This window comes from Mesitornis unicolor, unplaced genomic scaffold (assembly GCF_000695765.1).
Source record: "Mesitornis unicolor isolate BGI_N332 unplaced genomic scaffold, ASM69576v1 scaffold40259, whole genome shotgun sequence".
Lineage (NCBI taxonomy): Eukaryota > Metazoa > Chordata > Aves > Mesitornithiformes > Mesitornithidae > Mesitornis > Mesitornis unicolor.
Window position 1 is genome coordinate 599 of NW_010207311.1, and position 13,823 is coordinate 14,421.

A 13,823-nucleotide genomic window follows, 5' to 3' on the forward strand; every position below is an offset into this window, starting at 1 on the left:
CTCTTTTATAGCCCAGTAAAGCAGGCTGTTAAAGCAAGGTATGCTGTGAGAGCTGTGGGAGAAGCCAGCCACCACCTCACCAAGAGGTGCAGCCACTCCCTGACCTCCTGTAACACATCTTCTGCCCTGCAATGCTATCCCTGTCTAGGCAGTAGCAGGAAAGTCCAGGGTTTCAGGCTAGGTTTGTTATCTGCTTGTCATCTCTGCAATGCTAAGTGAAGGAGCTTGCTCAGAAAGACGTTAAGACATTTTTCCCAGCACAGTGTTACTTTGAACCATCAGCCACGAGCTGCTACCAGCTTTGCTAATACTTGCCTGTATTCAGCTGGGAAACTGGACCAGAAATACTGACTCGTAGGTGCAGTGTGAAGCCCTTCAGCTTCCTCCCTTGCACCCCTTCACGTACTCATCACCTTGGGCTGTTTCAAACAGCCTCACCCAGCCTTTCCAGTCCTGCTACTCCCACTGTCAGGGCAAACCCTGCTCCAGGCAACACAATTTTCCCATTACAAGATGCTGGATCGCAGATGTAGCTCATTTCGTATGTCCAGTCTGTTTTCCCAAGGAAGGATAAAAAAACCTGAAGTTCAGCTCACACAGAACCAAGACCTGCAAGATGGCTTGGAGCTGCCTCCTGCCCCTCAGCCCTCACTGCAGCTCCATGGTCACAAGCCCAGGGATGGCTTCTGTGCCCAGCACGAGTGAAACTCAGACATGGCTGGCTGGATGCATATACCCAGGCATCGACAGGAGAGATCCTCACTGATCCTTGGCATGTATCTGTGTTTTTCTCCTCAGGCATTCGATAAAACTGTTGCGAAGGACAACTCCCTGGCTGTGGGCTTCTTCCAGAGAGGGTTTGTCCATCTGCAGCTGGAAATGTGAGTGAGGCATGGGTCCATTTCATTCTTTGGTTTTCTCCTTTTAGCCTTACTTTATTCCTAAAATTCACTTCTTCCAGCAATCTTCACCAGTTCCTAAGGTCCAGTTTGGCCTTGTAAACCACATCATGGGTCAGCAAGTCTTAGCTCTGGTCAAATACGATGTGCACAACTCCAGGACCCCAGGGGTGGCTAATCCATGACATTACTGTCTCATACACAGAGGGAAAGAAGCTGCTCCTGTATGTGGGCTGCCAGGGGGTTATGTTGCCATTCAGATAATAAATTGTGCTGCTTGTTGTATGCTGGCATGGTACCCATGAGTCTGGCCTTCCTAAAAATGCAGTCTGCCCGCAATGTCTGACTCTCACTCTCTGCTGACAGCAGGTTTTCTGGGCCTGATCTCAATCTCACTGCTTTAATGTTGGGTCGTGGGATTGATTACTCGTTGTTTCCAGGTTAAATCGCAGTGACATCCTGCTCACAGAGGTGGGCGGAGGATTTTACAAATCCTTTCTTACCTCCGAAGTTCAGTCATCCTCTTTCCTGTTATTTCCCCCATATTTTCCAGCCCTTAATTCCCACCAAATGCCTGTATTTCTGGGAGGGAGTCAAAGCGAGCAGTCCTGCACTCAGAGCCCACCTCACGCTCTGTGCAGCACAGCTCCCATCAGGGATGGTGGAGCCCTGGCCAAAACACTGAGCTGATCCACCCTGCTCCAGAAACAGAGCAAGCCTGCCCCAAGCACACACACACTGTGCCCCCTGCCCCAGGAGGTGACAGCCACCAGCTCCCCATGGCTCCTTCCCTCACCAGATGCTGCTCCCACCCACCACATCCACCTGGGCACCTTCCCTGGGCTGTACTCACTGGTTGGGTGACCACTGAACGGCCCTTCCTGGACCCTTCCTCTCACCACCTCAGCAAGAACCTGTTCTGATTTCAAGTAGCACCGCTGGTGTAAATCCAGACTAATTCCCTCCTTACCCCTAGAGTTTCTCAGCATTTCTGCTTGCCGTGCTCTGACCATGCACGTACACTCACTGCTCACCATCAGCAGGGGTTTCCAAGCCCTCACTTCTCCCGTGGGACAAACTTGCCAAGCACCAAGCTGGACAAGGAGCTCACAGCATTTGTTAAGCACTTTTCTATACATTTTCTCCTCCATGGAACTGCAGCTATTTCAGGTATCGAAACCTCCTGTTCATCCCAATCAGTAAACATGCACAGATAATCCCAGGTGCACCGTGTTCATTTTGTACCGACTGGCAGCAAGGAGAGGACGGGGAATTTTCTGTGGTCGCAAGTTGTCACACGTCTCTAGCGCAGCTCTCCTCATCCAGCCTACAGAGGAGGATACGTGGGGTTGTTGCTAGCTTGATTTTTTGCACTCCTTAATTAGAGTCTTCATTATTTTAGTCTCAGTTGCTTCTGTCATCTCTGCATTGCAGGTACGAGGAAGCTCTCTCTGACTATCAGATGGCCTTCAGTCACCTCAGAAAAAATCCCTTCATCGATTACAAGCAGCTGGGGCTCAGGCACATACTCTATGCATGGGAGGTAAGGGTCAGCCTGGCTCAGCAGTCCTTCCCCTTACCTGTGGGTAACACAGGAGCTTGTCAAGGCACTACATCAGAACAGGGAAAAAAATTCTGCTTGCAGTTTGTTTTTTAAAGAAAATCAATGATAGAAGTCACAGACAATGTCATCTCTGAAGAGTTTAGCAAATGATGCGGTCTGAAAAGTAAAACTCTTCAGAGCAAATGCACAGGAATTTGTTTATTGAGGTTTTTTAGCTTATCTATGCATGTAATATTTATACTTACATGCATGTAAATATGCATGTGAGTTCTGCTCAGCTCTAACAGCTGAAATAGCTTGAAGTGTAGACAAATGGGAACAAAATTGGTCCATAGTGAAGAGTAAGAAACTTATGTGCACGAAAGCCTGTCTTTCCAACTATAGCAGCTGGTCTTAACGCTACCTCTGTGTCTGAACTTGCACACTGGGCTGCAAGCTGTGCTTTGCTTCTCTAACACACCATGCTGCAGCTCTTGCGTGGAGCCAGCCTGCCCCATCCTGTTCTAAAAGATCCAAGCCTGAATTGGTTGTAAATATTTGGAATATTTGGAAAGTAAGAGACTTTTAGGAGCTGTGCTTTGCTGCAAGGGTTCGTTTCATCTTCTGTCCACACACAGAGACTGAAAAGTAGATGCAGGGAAGAGCAGGGAAGAGATTTAATTCTTTACTTCCGTGAAAGTGAGGAGTCATTGCGCAATTCACGTCAAGCATGCCCAGAAACCCGTCATTTAGCCTCGGTCAATTTTCGTGCACCTTATACCTGGCAGGAAGAAGCTATCCTTGGCATCTGTGGTATTACCCAGACCTCGCTGCTTTTAACAGTTTCAGTGCCACGGCGCTGCCTCCTCTGAGCTCACACACACTTGGAAACGACACTGCTTGGAAAGGCGCAGGGGGCAGGGGCGCCCCGAGGCCGCCCGGAGGAGGTGGTACCGGTTCTGGTGCACGCTGCACTCAGGATCTGCATCCTGAGTCGACTCTACCTCGCTCTTACATCTCCCTGCAGCTCGGTTTTCAGAATACACAGGCGTAATCTAATCCTCCTGCAGAACTTTCCCCATGTGTGGCCTCTCCCGTGCTGCCTCTGATCTTCTCCAGGGAGATACGCTGTGCTCTTTGAAAATCCAGGAATATTTGCCTGTTGTGAGGCTGTAGCGCTTTGGAGCTGAGCGAGAGCTTGCTGCCTTGCCTCTCCAAGAGGGCACATCTCTGCAGCTCCTGTAGATGTTCGGGATTGCTGTTCACCACCTGCAAACAGCAGCCTTCTACTGTGATGATTAAGGAGTAAAGCATCCCATTAGCTGCACCCCTGTCCCAAGCGCTGCTTGCATCCAGATGCCACAGAGCAGTTTCCAAGCTGATAACCCTATCAGATAGCAAGCTACCTGACAGCGGGTCTGTTGGGCCACACTCCTGCCTTGCAGGCCAGCAGCTTTTCCACGCACGGTTGGCCAGTGACAAGAAGAGATCTCCCACTCTTAATTGAGCGCACAGATCAAGGCTTCCCAGCACCCAGTCTGAGATGCTCCCACACTTTGCCACTTCACCACTGAACATACTCACACGCTGCTGAAGGGTGGCAAGCTCCAGCTGACAATTTGCACATTCGCAGCCCACTACGACTTGAAATAGCTTCCGTTATTTGGCAGTGCAGGAGTCAGGATTATTCTGCATGGCAAAAGAAATATTACCGAGTTGCACACAGAAGGAAACCCAGGAAAATCCTGCCTGGCCTTTTGGATGCAGGAAAGAGGAGATCAAAACTTGTGTGGTACCAGAGCCTTCACCTGGTGTTCCCCATCCACCTCCTTGCCTTGAGCAGAGCCAGCAACCCCAGGAGCCAACCCGGAGGTGCAGCTTTTCTCCCTTTCCACTCTGATGATGAAGTTTTCTCAGCTGTGCTGCTCAGAGCACGTTTCCTATGGCCAGTGAGGAGTAGATTGGTGCTGCTGCTGTATCTCGGGTGTTTCGGTGCCTGCCCCCTGTTTTTTGGCTGAGTTCAGTAAGTCGTGTTGAGTCCCAGCCCTCTGAGCTCTGCTCCCTCCTGCTGCAGGTGCTGTACAGCGTTGCGGCAGCGCAGTGCCGGCTGCAGCAGTGGCAGGAGGCCAGAGTCACCCTGGATAAGGCCGTTGTGTGGAGACCTGAAGGGAGAACGGCAATCCTGGACCTGGCCCTCGAGCGGGTGCAGGTAAGGCCACCTGTGGCAGTTCCTGGGTATGTGCATTGGGCTTAAGTTAAGAAATGTGAGATAAGAATGTGCTGACTGTTGTATGCTTGGGTTTTTCTGCCTGCCCACATCCTTGGTGACCTGGTAATGGAGTCTAAGCCGTGTGCATGTGATGCTCTACCAAACTGGTGCTTCAGCTGATCAAGTAACTCCAAAGCACCAGAGGGAATTAGGGAATAACCACTCAAGTTGGAGAGGTTGCTTTCTAGTCTCTGCTGTGCAGGAGCTTCGTTCTCACCGTACTTGTGCTGGAAGACAAGTTGCCTTATGCAGTGTTTAGGTGCAGAGCCCTTGCAAGTGCAGATTTGGAGGTCTCCCTTTTCATGACCCTGGCTGACTTTTTTGAGTCCCTGTGGCCTCAGTGACAATTGGTGGCAGCTCAGGTATGAACAACAATCGCATTTAGAGCTTAGGTAGAGTGTAAAAGTGTTTCCAGGGTTGGTTCTAAGTTACAGTTTCCTGGTAGACTCTTATGATCAAGAACAACTCGCAGATCTCTGGTTTACTCTTCCTGGGTTGCTCATTATTTTGCTGTCTCCATCGTTCCTTATATTGGTATCCTTTCTAAGAGGTGATTTTTTTTTTAAGATCTGATCTTCTCCTCTAGTGTCACGTTTGTGCTTTACTTTAGTGTATTATTTATATTTGCTATTAGCATGGTACTCAGTTGTTGAACAGAGGAGGAAAAAACAACACATGAGACCGAACAGAAATCTGCTTAGCAGATTTGTTTAATCAGCCTCACTGCACTGCCCTCCCTTCCCACCCATCCCATGCCAGCCCTTGGGCTTTGACTCAACACTGGGTAGTGGCTGCTGAGCTCTTAGTTTGCATGTGCTTGTTAAACCCCTGTGACCTTTTTCAAGTTCACAGCCATAATTTTTGCCCCAGCGTCTTCCTGGAGCTGATCTTGCACACATAGGGAAGCTGTACTTGCTTTTCACTGCTGCTGTGTTTTATTTTATGTTAATTGATGGCTTCTCCCTTGTCTGCTTTCCCTGCCTTAGGACCGCCTGTTTTTAGAGCCCATGCACGTTCCTCTCGGGGAATTTTTCAGGCCACGAAAGAAGGAAGTTGAACAGCTGGATTCCAAAGATTTCCTGGGTAAACCCAAGGTAACGGGCATGTAATTGGTAATGTGAACAGCAAGCAGACTAAAATCCCTCCCTCTGGCATCTCCAGAGAGCATTCATTACTGCTGGCCACCGGTCACTGGTGAAGACCATAGAGCAGGGTTGTCAGGGCTTGCAGCCGGTCAAGGCATCTGGGCCACAGAAGCTAAAGTCGGTTAGAATGACCTCTTCTACCAAAAATGCACTTTGGTGCTGAAAAACCTTCCACATCTTGGTCGCTTTAAACTCTGAAAAAGCTGAGTGAGTACTTCGGGAACCCCGTGGTTGTCCTTTTGCTGACAGTGACATTTTCAAGAGGAGCACATTCCTCCAGCACACTCCTACCCGCTGCCGCGTTCCCGCTGGGACAGGCAGGCGCTTGGAGACAAATGCTTTGTCACATCCCTTAGCACAAGTCAGCAGAGAATTTCTCTGATCCCTTCTGTGACCCCTGCAGTCAGCAGAAGTGCCACGGGCCAGAGAGCTCCAACATGGAAAAAGGGAAATAATTAATTAATGTGCTTTTAAAGAAACCTTGGGATGACTTAAAAAACAGGGACACAAGCAATTGAAGCTGTTCTGGGAATCCAGCTCTGCTTTTTCCACTATGTGCATGGCTCTGTGCCTGACCTTAGGAGGAAACGAGTCTGAGTAGAGAACCTTGCACGACGTTTGGGAGTCTCTTCACCCAGCCTTGTCCTCCCACAGGTAATCTCATCCATCATTCCCAACGATGAATACATTGGCTTCGAGCCTCTCAGGCCTCAGGTGAGCAACACAGAGCTGTGAAAGGAGGAATGGAGCTGTCATGGAGCTCCAGGTAGTGTCTCAGATCGTAACACCATCATGGTAAGAACACAGTGAAAACCAGTGCAGTCAGACTGGATCCACGGGGCCTTTCAAAGGTGGGCTCCAACAGTGGCTGGAAGGGACTCGGCGATGTGAGTCTCCAGCCCTTTGAAGATGCGTTTTTGTCTCTTTGCCACATCAAAACAGCAGTGGAGACTTTGCTGTACTCAACGCAGCTTTGCCCAGCACTTTAGTAAATCCGTCAGCATAAGCAGGCTGGCTTGCACTGTAACATGAGTTTCTTAGAGCCAGGGGTGAGGGAAAAGCCTTTGGTACCTTCTCCTGATGGGATAAAGAAGGAGGGGGAGAGGTAGAAGGTACATCCTGGTAAGGTGTGGAGCAGCAGACTTCTCTCTGGATGCTGTAGTGTGAAAACTGTGCTCAGAAGCAGTGACATACCAGAGAAGGGTGTTCAGAGGGACAGTAAATGAGGTGGCACTGTTACATCAAGTGCTGTTATAAATAGCTGCTGTTGTTCCTCCCACAGAAACAGGGCTTTTATGAACCCAGTGCGGATGCTCTGCGGTAAGTGCTCAGTTCCACCTTGGTCTGACTCTCAGTGTTTCTGTTCAGAAGGTCATGTTTTGTTCTTTGGTGTCTTTGTCTGAAGACTCCGTGGGATCCACACCCACTTCTCACCAAGGGTGGAGCGAATGGCAAACATGCAAAGGCTCCTGTGGCTGGGATCAGTGGCATCTCTCATGCAAGAATCCCAGGGCAGTTTGCAGGAGTTCATTCAATAGTCTTGGGAGGCAGACATGGATCATGCTGAGGCTGGGGAATGCAAGCAGAGAGAGGCTGTGGGACCTACCCAGGTCCGTGACAAAGGATGCTCACTGTCCCATCCTAGTTCCCATGGGAAGATGTCCAAATATTCACTCCCAGCCCTGCTGCGATGAGCCAAAACCAGCCCTGGTTCAAAAACCATGAAAGTCATTTGTTTTGTTGATACTGTACCAGCAGTACTTCAGGGCTGAGTTTAATAACTGTTTTGGTATGGAGAATGTTTATCAGTACAGTGAAAATGGGGCAGTCGGTGTTTTCCAAGCTCCCTTTGTTCCCAGTTGGACCAAAGAGTAGCAATGGAAATCATCATTTCCCAATGCCTGAAACTTCTGGCACGTTCCAGTTTGGATGGGTGCAGTGTTCTGGGTCAAAGCCATCCAGGGTTAGTAAAGGTGCTCTTGTTCTTTCTTTCCAGGGACAGTGAGTCAGGCTACTATCGAGTTGTGTCCCCTCATTACCCTGAGGACTCGGAGAGGTTGGCAGTGAAAGGCGGCAGCTTGGTCTTTGTACTGACGAGAGGCACGGATGGCTGGGCCACAGCCATACACGATGGGCAGGTAAGGAAGAGAGACCACAGCCCTGCCTGCAAACAGGAATCATAGCATCATATAGTACCAGGTTGGAAGGGACCACCAGGACCATCCAGTCCAACCTCCAGAGGTAAAAGCATCGTTTAAATGAGATGGGTCAGCCCCTGTCAAGCTGCCTCTTCAGACTGACCAGTGATGGGGAATTCACCACTTCCCTGGAGTTGTTCAGTGTCTCATTGATCTCATGGGAAACAAATTTCTCCTGGAGTTCAGTGGGAATCTCTCCAGACACAACTTGAGTCCATTGCCCCTCGTCTTTTCCATGGGACTCCTTGTTCAAGGGAGTCTCCATCCTCTTGGTGCCACCCTTGATGTCCTGGTCCATGGTGACAAGGTCCCCCCTGAGCCTTCTCTTCCCAAGGCTGAACAGGCCCAGTTTTCCCAGCTCTTCCAGTGCTCTGAGCATCCTCATGGCCCTGCTCTGGACCCTTCCAACCTGTCCACATCTTTTTTGGATAGCAGGGACCAAAACTGGACACAGTGCTCAAGGTGTGGTCTGACCAGTGCCGAGGAGCTCCCTGCAGCCCTTTGAGCACGTTCCTTGACCCACCTGTAGCACAGCAGGGCAGAGGATGAGTTCAGGAGCTCATTTCCCCAGACCAGTTGCTAACCATGGATTTCTCTGACACTTGGCTCCTGCCAGCTTCTGCCATTCCCCTTTGTAGCTCCACAAGGGCATCTTTTGGGGCACTTGTGCTCTGCACCATACAGGATCCTATCGTGGTATTGTGTAGGATAGCAGACCTCACCCAGGAGCACCATTTAGGGGTCACCTGAGAGCTCTAACAGGGCTGAGGAGACAGGTCAGTCCTTACCTGGTGCGTAGTGTCTCTGTTAAATTAACTTTGGGAAGGTTTGGGGAGGGTTTCAGCTGTGTAGGCAGGTTTTATAAAGGGCCTTAGAGAAGACCTAAGGAATTAAAACCCAGCAAATCTGACATCTTTCTGCAGACTAGGGAACTAGAGTGCAAACAGATGGAGTAGGAACACATAAATGTGACAACGTGGCAAATCTTTTGTTGACAGAAGCCATTTCTCACATGTCTATTTAAGTTCTGTGAAAGACCCAGTGCACACCTGCATTATATTTTTTGAAAGTCAAAAGATACTTCACAAGACCACTAACAAAAATAGCTCTTTGAGCAAGAGAGGCAGTGCTCTGAGGACTGATGACAGGTTAGAATATAGAAATAAAGGGTGGCCATAGGTGAACAGGTTTTTCTTTCTTTCTTTTTAAGGATTTCCCCACAAAGAATCTGCTGCGACTTAAGCATTTAGCACATTCCTAAGTGACACAATAATAGGGATGGTGACATAGTGCTGCTTAAGGTGACCGTGGTAACAGACAATCAAACCATTCAGCGTAGCCTGAAGCATCTGGAGCTAACAATGCAGCACAGTCACAGGAGGAATTGAATGTGCTGGTTGACTGCTCAGTGAAGTGTCAGATGAAATTCAGAGTGAAATAATAGACACTGGGGGGAAAAAAAGCATGATTACTCAGAACCGTCACTTGAAATTAATAGCTTTATAGCAGCCATTGTCAGAAAGCACAGAAATGCTGCTGGATGGGTACCCCTTGACATCCTCGCTGCTCTCTACCTGGGCACTTTTGGGAGCAGGGAGTTGGGCTTGGTGGGTGTTGGGCCTGTTACATCGCAGCCACTCAATCAGCAGCACTGAAAAAGATGCTAAAGACCCATTGGGTTTTGTTGAGCCATTTCTGAGCACAACGTGGGCTACTGCATGCGACCCTGAGCCCCCCATTGCAGGAGGGTGAGCAGGCAGGGGTGGTCTGCAGGGGCAGCAGCAGATGGGGCTGTGCGGGCTGGGGCTGCGTCTGCTGCAGCAGCAGCTCCTGTCTCACCCTGCTCTGCTTTGTGTCCCGCAGAAGCTGCGCATACCCAGCTCTCTCCTGGAGCCTGCCTCGAAGATGGATAAATGGGTGAGCTGGCAGCCTTGCAACCAGGGGCGAGGAAGGGACCAAGAAGTACATTTGGGACATTTATTTGTAAGATTATCATGGGGTGATCAGAGAAACATAGAAAGGTGCGACACAAATCTAGCAAAGGAGGCTCATCCACCTCTGGGATGTGTGGAAAGGTGCAACTCAGAGCTCTGTTCCTGTGCGAGATTTTTGAAGCACATGGTTGTTCTGATGTTGCTATGGTCTTTTTTTCGGAATGAATCCCCAACCATAGCACACACCATGGATACCTCACTGTGAACCAGACCAAGTGTGTCTGGATGAGCTGGCAGATGGTGGGGAGAGCCCTCAGCGCAGCGTGAGCAGCCTCCCTCTGCTCCAGCGCCAGCCCAACAAGGGGCAGGAGGCCAGGGAAGTGTCCCACCACACCTCTCATCACCCACAAGAGCTGCAGAGACCATTAAGAGCCTGAATGCTCCACCTCATCCAGCCATTTAATGAACTGGTCTCCCTGGGCTTGCACCCAGAAGTGTGTAACCGGCTGCAGCCTCTGTCGTGCACACCTTGCCCGGTCTCTGGTGTCTTCTGCTCACTCCTTTCTGATGTTGTTCTGTTGCAGAAGATCAGCAATGGGATTCCCCTCCCTCCTGCCCAGGTGCCTCCCAGCCGGCTCCACGGGAAGCAGAAGCCAGGTAGTCCCCAGGCCAGGGACGTCAGTGGGTGCTACATGAGGCTGTCCCCTGCTTTAGGGGTGCGGGGGGAGGCTGGCTGGGCCTAGCTGTCTGTGTGCCAGCGGGTTGCAGAAGAGCTGTTGGGAGCCTCTGCTGCACTGCTGGTCCTCTGCACTCGTTTTGTTCTGCAGGATCTAGGGGAGAAGAAATCCCTGCAAACGATGCTGGCGCCCAAGTGGACTTTGAGGTAAAGTGTTTCACAAGCCGAAGCTGCCACAGCCTCAAGAGATCAAGGCTGTAAAAGGTGCAAGATTCCTGGCCACATCCTGCAGAGCTGCCCCAAAATCACTGGAAAAAACTTCCTCTGCCCATTTTCCCATTCTGAAGAGAGGTTCTCATGTCTTTGTTTCCACTTCACTCCCAAGTTTGTGACCACACAGCTTTCTGAGGCGGCCCAAGGTTGAGGCTTTCCAGGGCAGTGCCCTCTGAGGAGCCAAGAGCCCCAGGCACAGCAGTGTTCTCAGGCATGCACTCACAGCCCGTTTTGCAAGAGAGCTGCCTTCGAGCTACGCTGTCCCTTTCCCCCTCCTCCTGTGTGGCATTTCCTGTCCCTGTCAGTCTGGGTACCACAATCCATTCATTTTTGCTTTCTTCTGAGATGATAACCCCTGATGCATCTCCATGTCATTACCAACCGCTGTGTGTGATGGAGCCGGAATCGCTCCTGCGTCCACTTGGGGACAGCACCGCTCTGGCAGTGCCAGCTGCAGACCAGCTCTGCACCCTTTGGCTTTGCCACCCCTCATTGTAGGGCTTCTGCAGTAATTTTCTGGCAGAAACTTCGAACAGAAGGCAGCAGAACATGAGGACTTGGCTGCACCTCTCCAGCTGGCTGGAGGAGTTGGGGGTGGGAGGTACCTGTGTGGTTGGACCCAGAATCAGGCTGGGAGGAGCATTTGACCCCAGGCTTTGAATCTGTAGTTCCCCCTCTAAAATTTAGGTCTGCGTTTTGATGCTGCACCAGTGTTATATGGTACCACTTGAGACATGGGACTGGTCTGTGTCACCTCCACATCTGCAATCTTGTGTCCAGTGCTGGGCCCTGAGCTCGAGAAGGACAGGAACTGCTTGAAAGAGTCCAGCAGGGCCACAGAGATGCTGGAGGGAGCGGAGCATCTCCTGCTGAGGAGCGGCTGAGGGAGCTGGGGCTCTTGAGCTTGGAGCAGAGGAGACTGAGGGGTGCCCTCATTCCTGGGGATCCATTTGGAAAGGGCAGTGTCAGGAGGAAGGAGCCAGGCTCTGCTCTGGGATGGCCAATGCCAGGACAAGGGGCAATGGTCCCAAGCTGGAGCACAGGAGGTTCAAGCTGAAGATGAGGCCAAAGTTTGTGAGTGTGAGGGTTATGGAGCATGGCCCAGGCTGCCCAGAGAGGTTGTGGAGTCTCCTTGTGTGGAGACACCCAAAGCCCTGGCCATGTTCCTGTGTGACTGCTCTGGTGATCCTGCTGTGGCAGGGGTTGCACTGGGGGAGCTTTCCAGGTCCCTTCCAACTCCTGACATTCTGTGTGATTCTGTGTGTGTGTGATATGAGAATCCTGAATAACCAGACTGCCCACTGTGCCACATCTCTCGGCAGATCCCACCAAGCCAAGGCGAAGCTTCACTGGACAGACCCGTTGTGCTGCGAGCGCGTTGTGAGTGCACGGTGGTGGTGAGGGCAGGCGAGGTGCCGTCTCTGCCCAACCTGCGGGCTCTGCTGAAGGAGCGGTTCTGCCAGCAGGCAGAGCGAGGGAAACTGAGGTATGCAGCATCTCAGCCGGGCCCTCCATGTGTGACAGGATGGCAGCAGCCATTCCCCTGAGGATACAGACCTGCGTCTGGTCTCCTGGAAACAGTTATCAGGGGTCAAAGCACTCTAGTAGAGATTCAGCAAAGATGTGAGCAAACAGCCTCCCTTGCAGGGCTAACCTCACCATGGCTTCTGGTTTGGAGAACAGCTTGTGCTCTGTGGGCTTTGGAAGCCCAAAGGATCTTTCCAAAGAAACTGTAACATGGTCAAGAAGTGGGGGAACAGGAGGAAAAACTGTGCAGATGCAGCTGAATTTCCTGCCGTTCAGCTCAGCCTTTGAGACACGCTAGGGTCAATGCAGAGCAATTTGGGAGTCAGGTGTAAGCGTGCATTGGTTTAGGGGTGAGGTCTCCCTGGCTGTGACAGCCCTGGGGACACGGTGTAGTCAGGAGAGTTTAGGATCTTCCCTCAAGTAAGAGTGAGGAGGTGGCAGTGGCACTCCCTGACAGTCCTGTTCCTGCCCACTGAGCACGCAGGGTGGCCCCGTGGTGTTGTGCAGGGTCACAAGCTCAGAGCTGGCTTACAAAGGGGACTTTGAAGACTGAAGGTGTTAGAGGGCTAGGCTCTCCTTAGAGGTTTGGCTTTAAGTGAGGTGATTCGAGCCATGTTAATGAATCCTTGCAGCTACAGGCATTCGGATGGCAAAGAACTGGGCGCAGTTTCAGGAGAGGAGGATCTGGGGAAGATGTGGCAGCAGCTGACAGATGGGAGGCTGACGCTCTGCTGCCAGGTACGTGGGCTGTGACAAGCTCCTCTGCTGAGCTGGACTCAAATCTCTGCTTTGCCTTGCAACCTCCACGCTGACTTTCTCCTGCAGGACTCAGACTCCCACTCGGGCAGACCCGTCCTGTACCGGATGCTGGCTCAGCACTCCTACCCTGCGCAGGGACCCGGGGACCTGGAGTTCAGCAAGGGAGACGTGCTGGATATCCTCTCTGAAGGTAGCTCCCCAGTCCTTGTGCTGGGGCAGGCTTTTGGAGGCTGCTGCAGGGAGGGACTGGGGAACAGATGGCCTCTCCAGTGCCATCTCAGGCTCACGCTCTCAGGAGGTGCAGCCTTGCGCTGGGTTTTGTCCAGAGTGAAATCCCAGCCACGAAAGCTCTCGCTAACCCCACTCGTGGGCCAGGGCTCATCCTGCTTCTTTACGTTTTCCCAGTGAACGAGGACTGGCTTGAAGGGCGCTGCAATGACAAGACTGGCATCTTCCCCAAATGCTTTGCAACCCGGACCAGTTGTGGTGCTGCCTGCCTATAGCAAACAGGAGCCTTCTCCTGCCCGACCGCGCTGTCTCCCAGGGGTGACTGGGAGACTCCGGTCCCAGCTCATTTGGGCCACAGCCAGGGGCTCTGCT

At 51.5% G+C, this 13,823-nt stretch overlaps 1 protein-coding gene across 1 annotated transcript; it reads left to right on the plus strand.

The window, feature by feature from the left end:
* Positions 1 to 798: 798 nt before the first annotated feature.
* On the plus strand, positions 799 to 13,726 carry LOC104546652 (neutrophil cytosol factor 2-like; the record flags this gene model as incomplete). The annotated part of the gene is made up of 14 exons (XM_010192090.1): positions 799 to 881; positions 2,334 to 2,442; positions 4,517 to 4,651; positions 5,698 to 5,805; positions 6,511 to 6,570; positions 7,139 to 7,176; positions 7,853 to 7,994; positions 9,918 to 9,971; positions 10,573 to 10,645; positions 10,816 to 10,871; positions 12,260 to 12,423; positions 13,097 to 13,202; positions 13,290 to 13,521; positions 13,629 to 13,726. Coding segments are annotated over 14 exons (1,458 nt in total), but the record flags the coding sequence as incomplete, so codon positions are not given.
* Between the last annotated feature and the right edge of the window lie 97 nt (positions 13,727 to 13,823).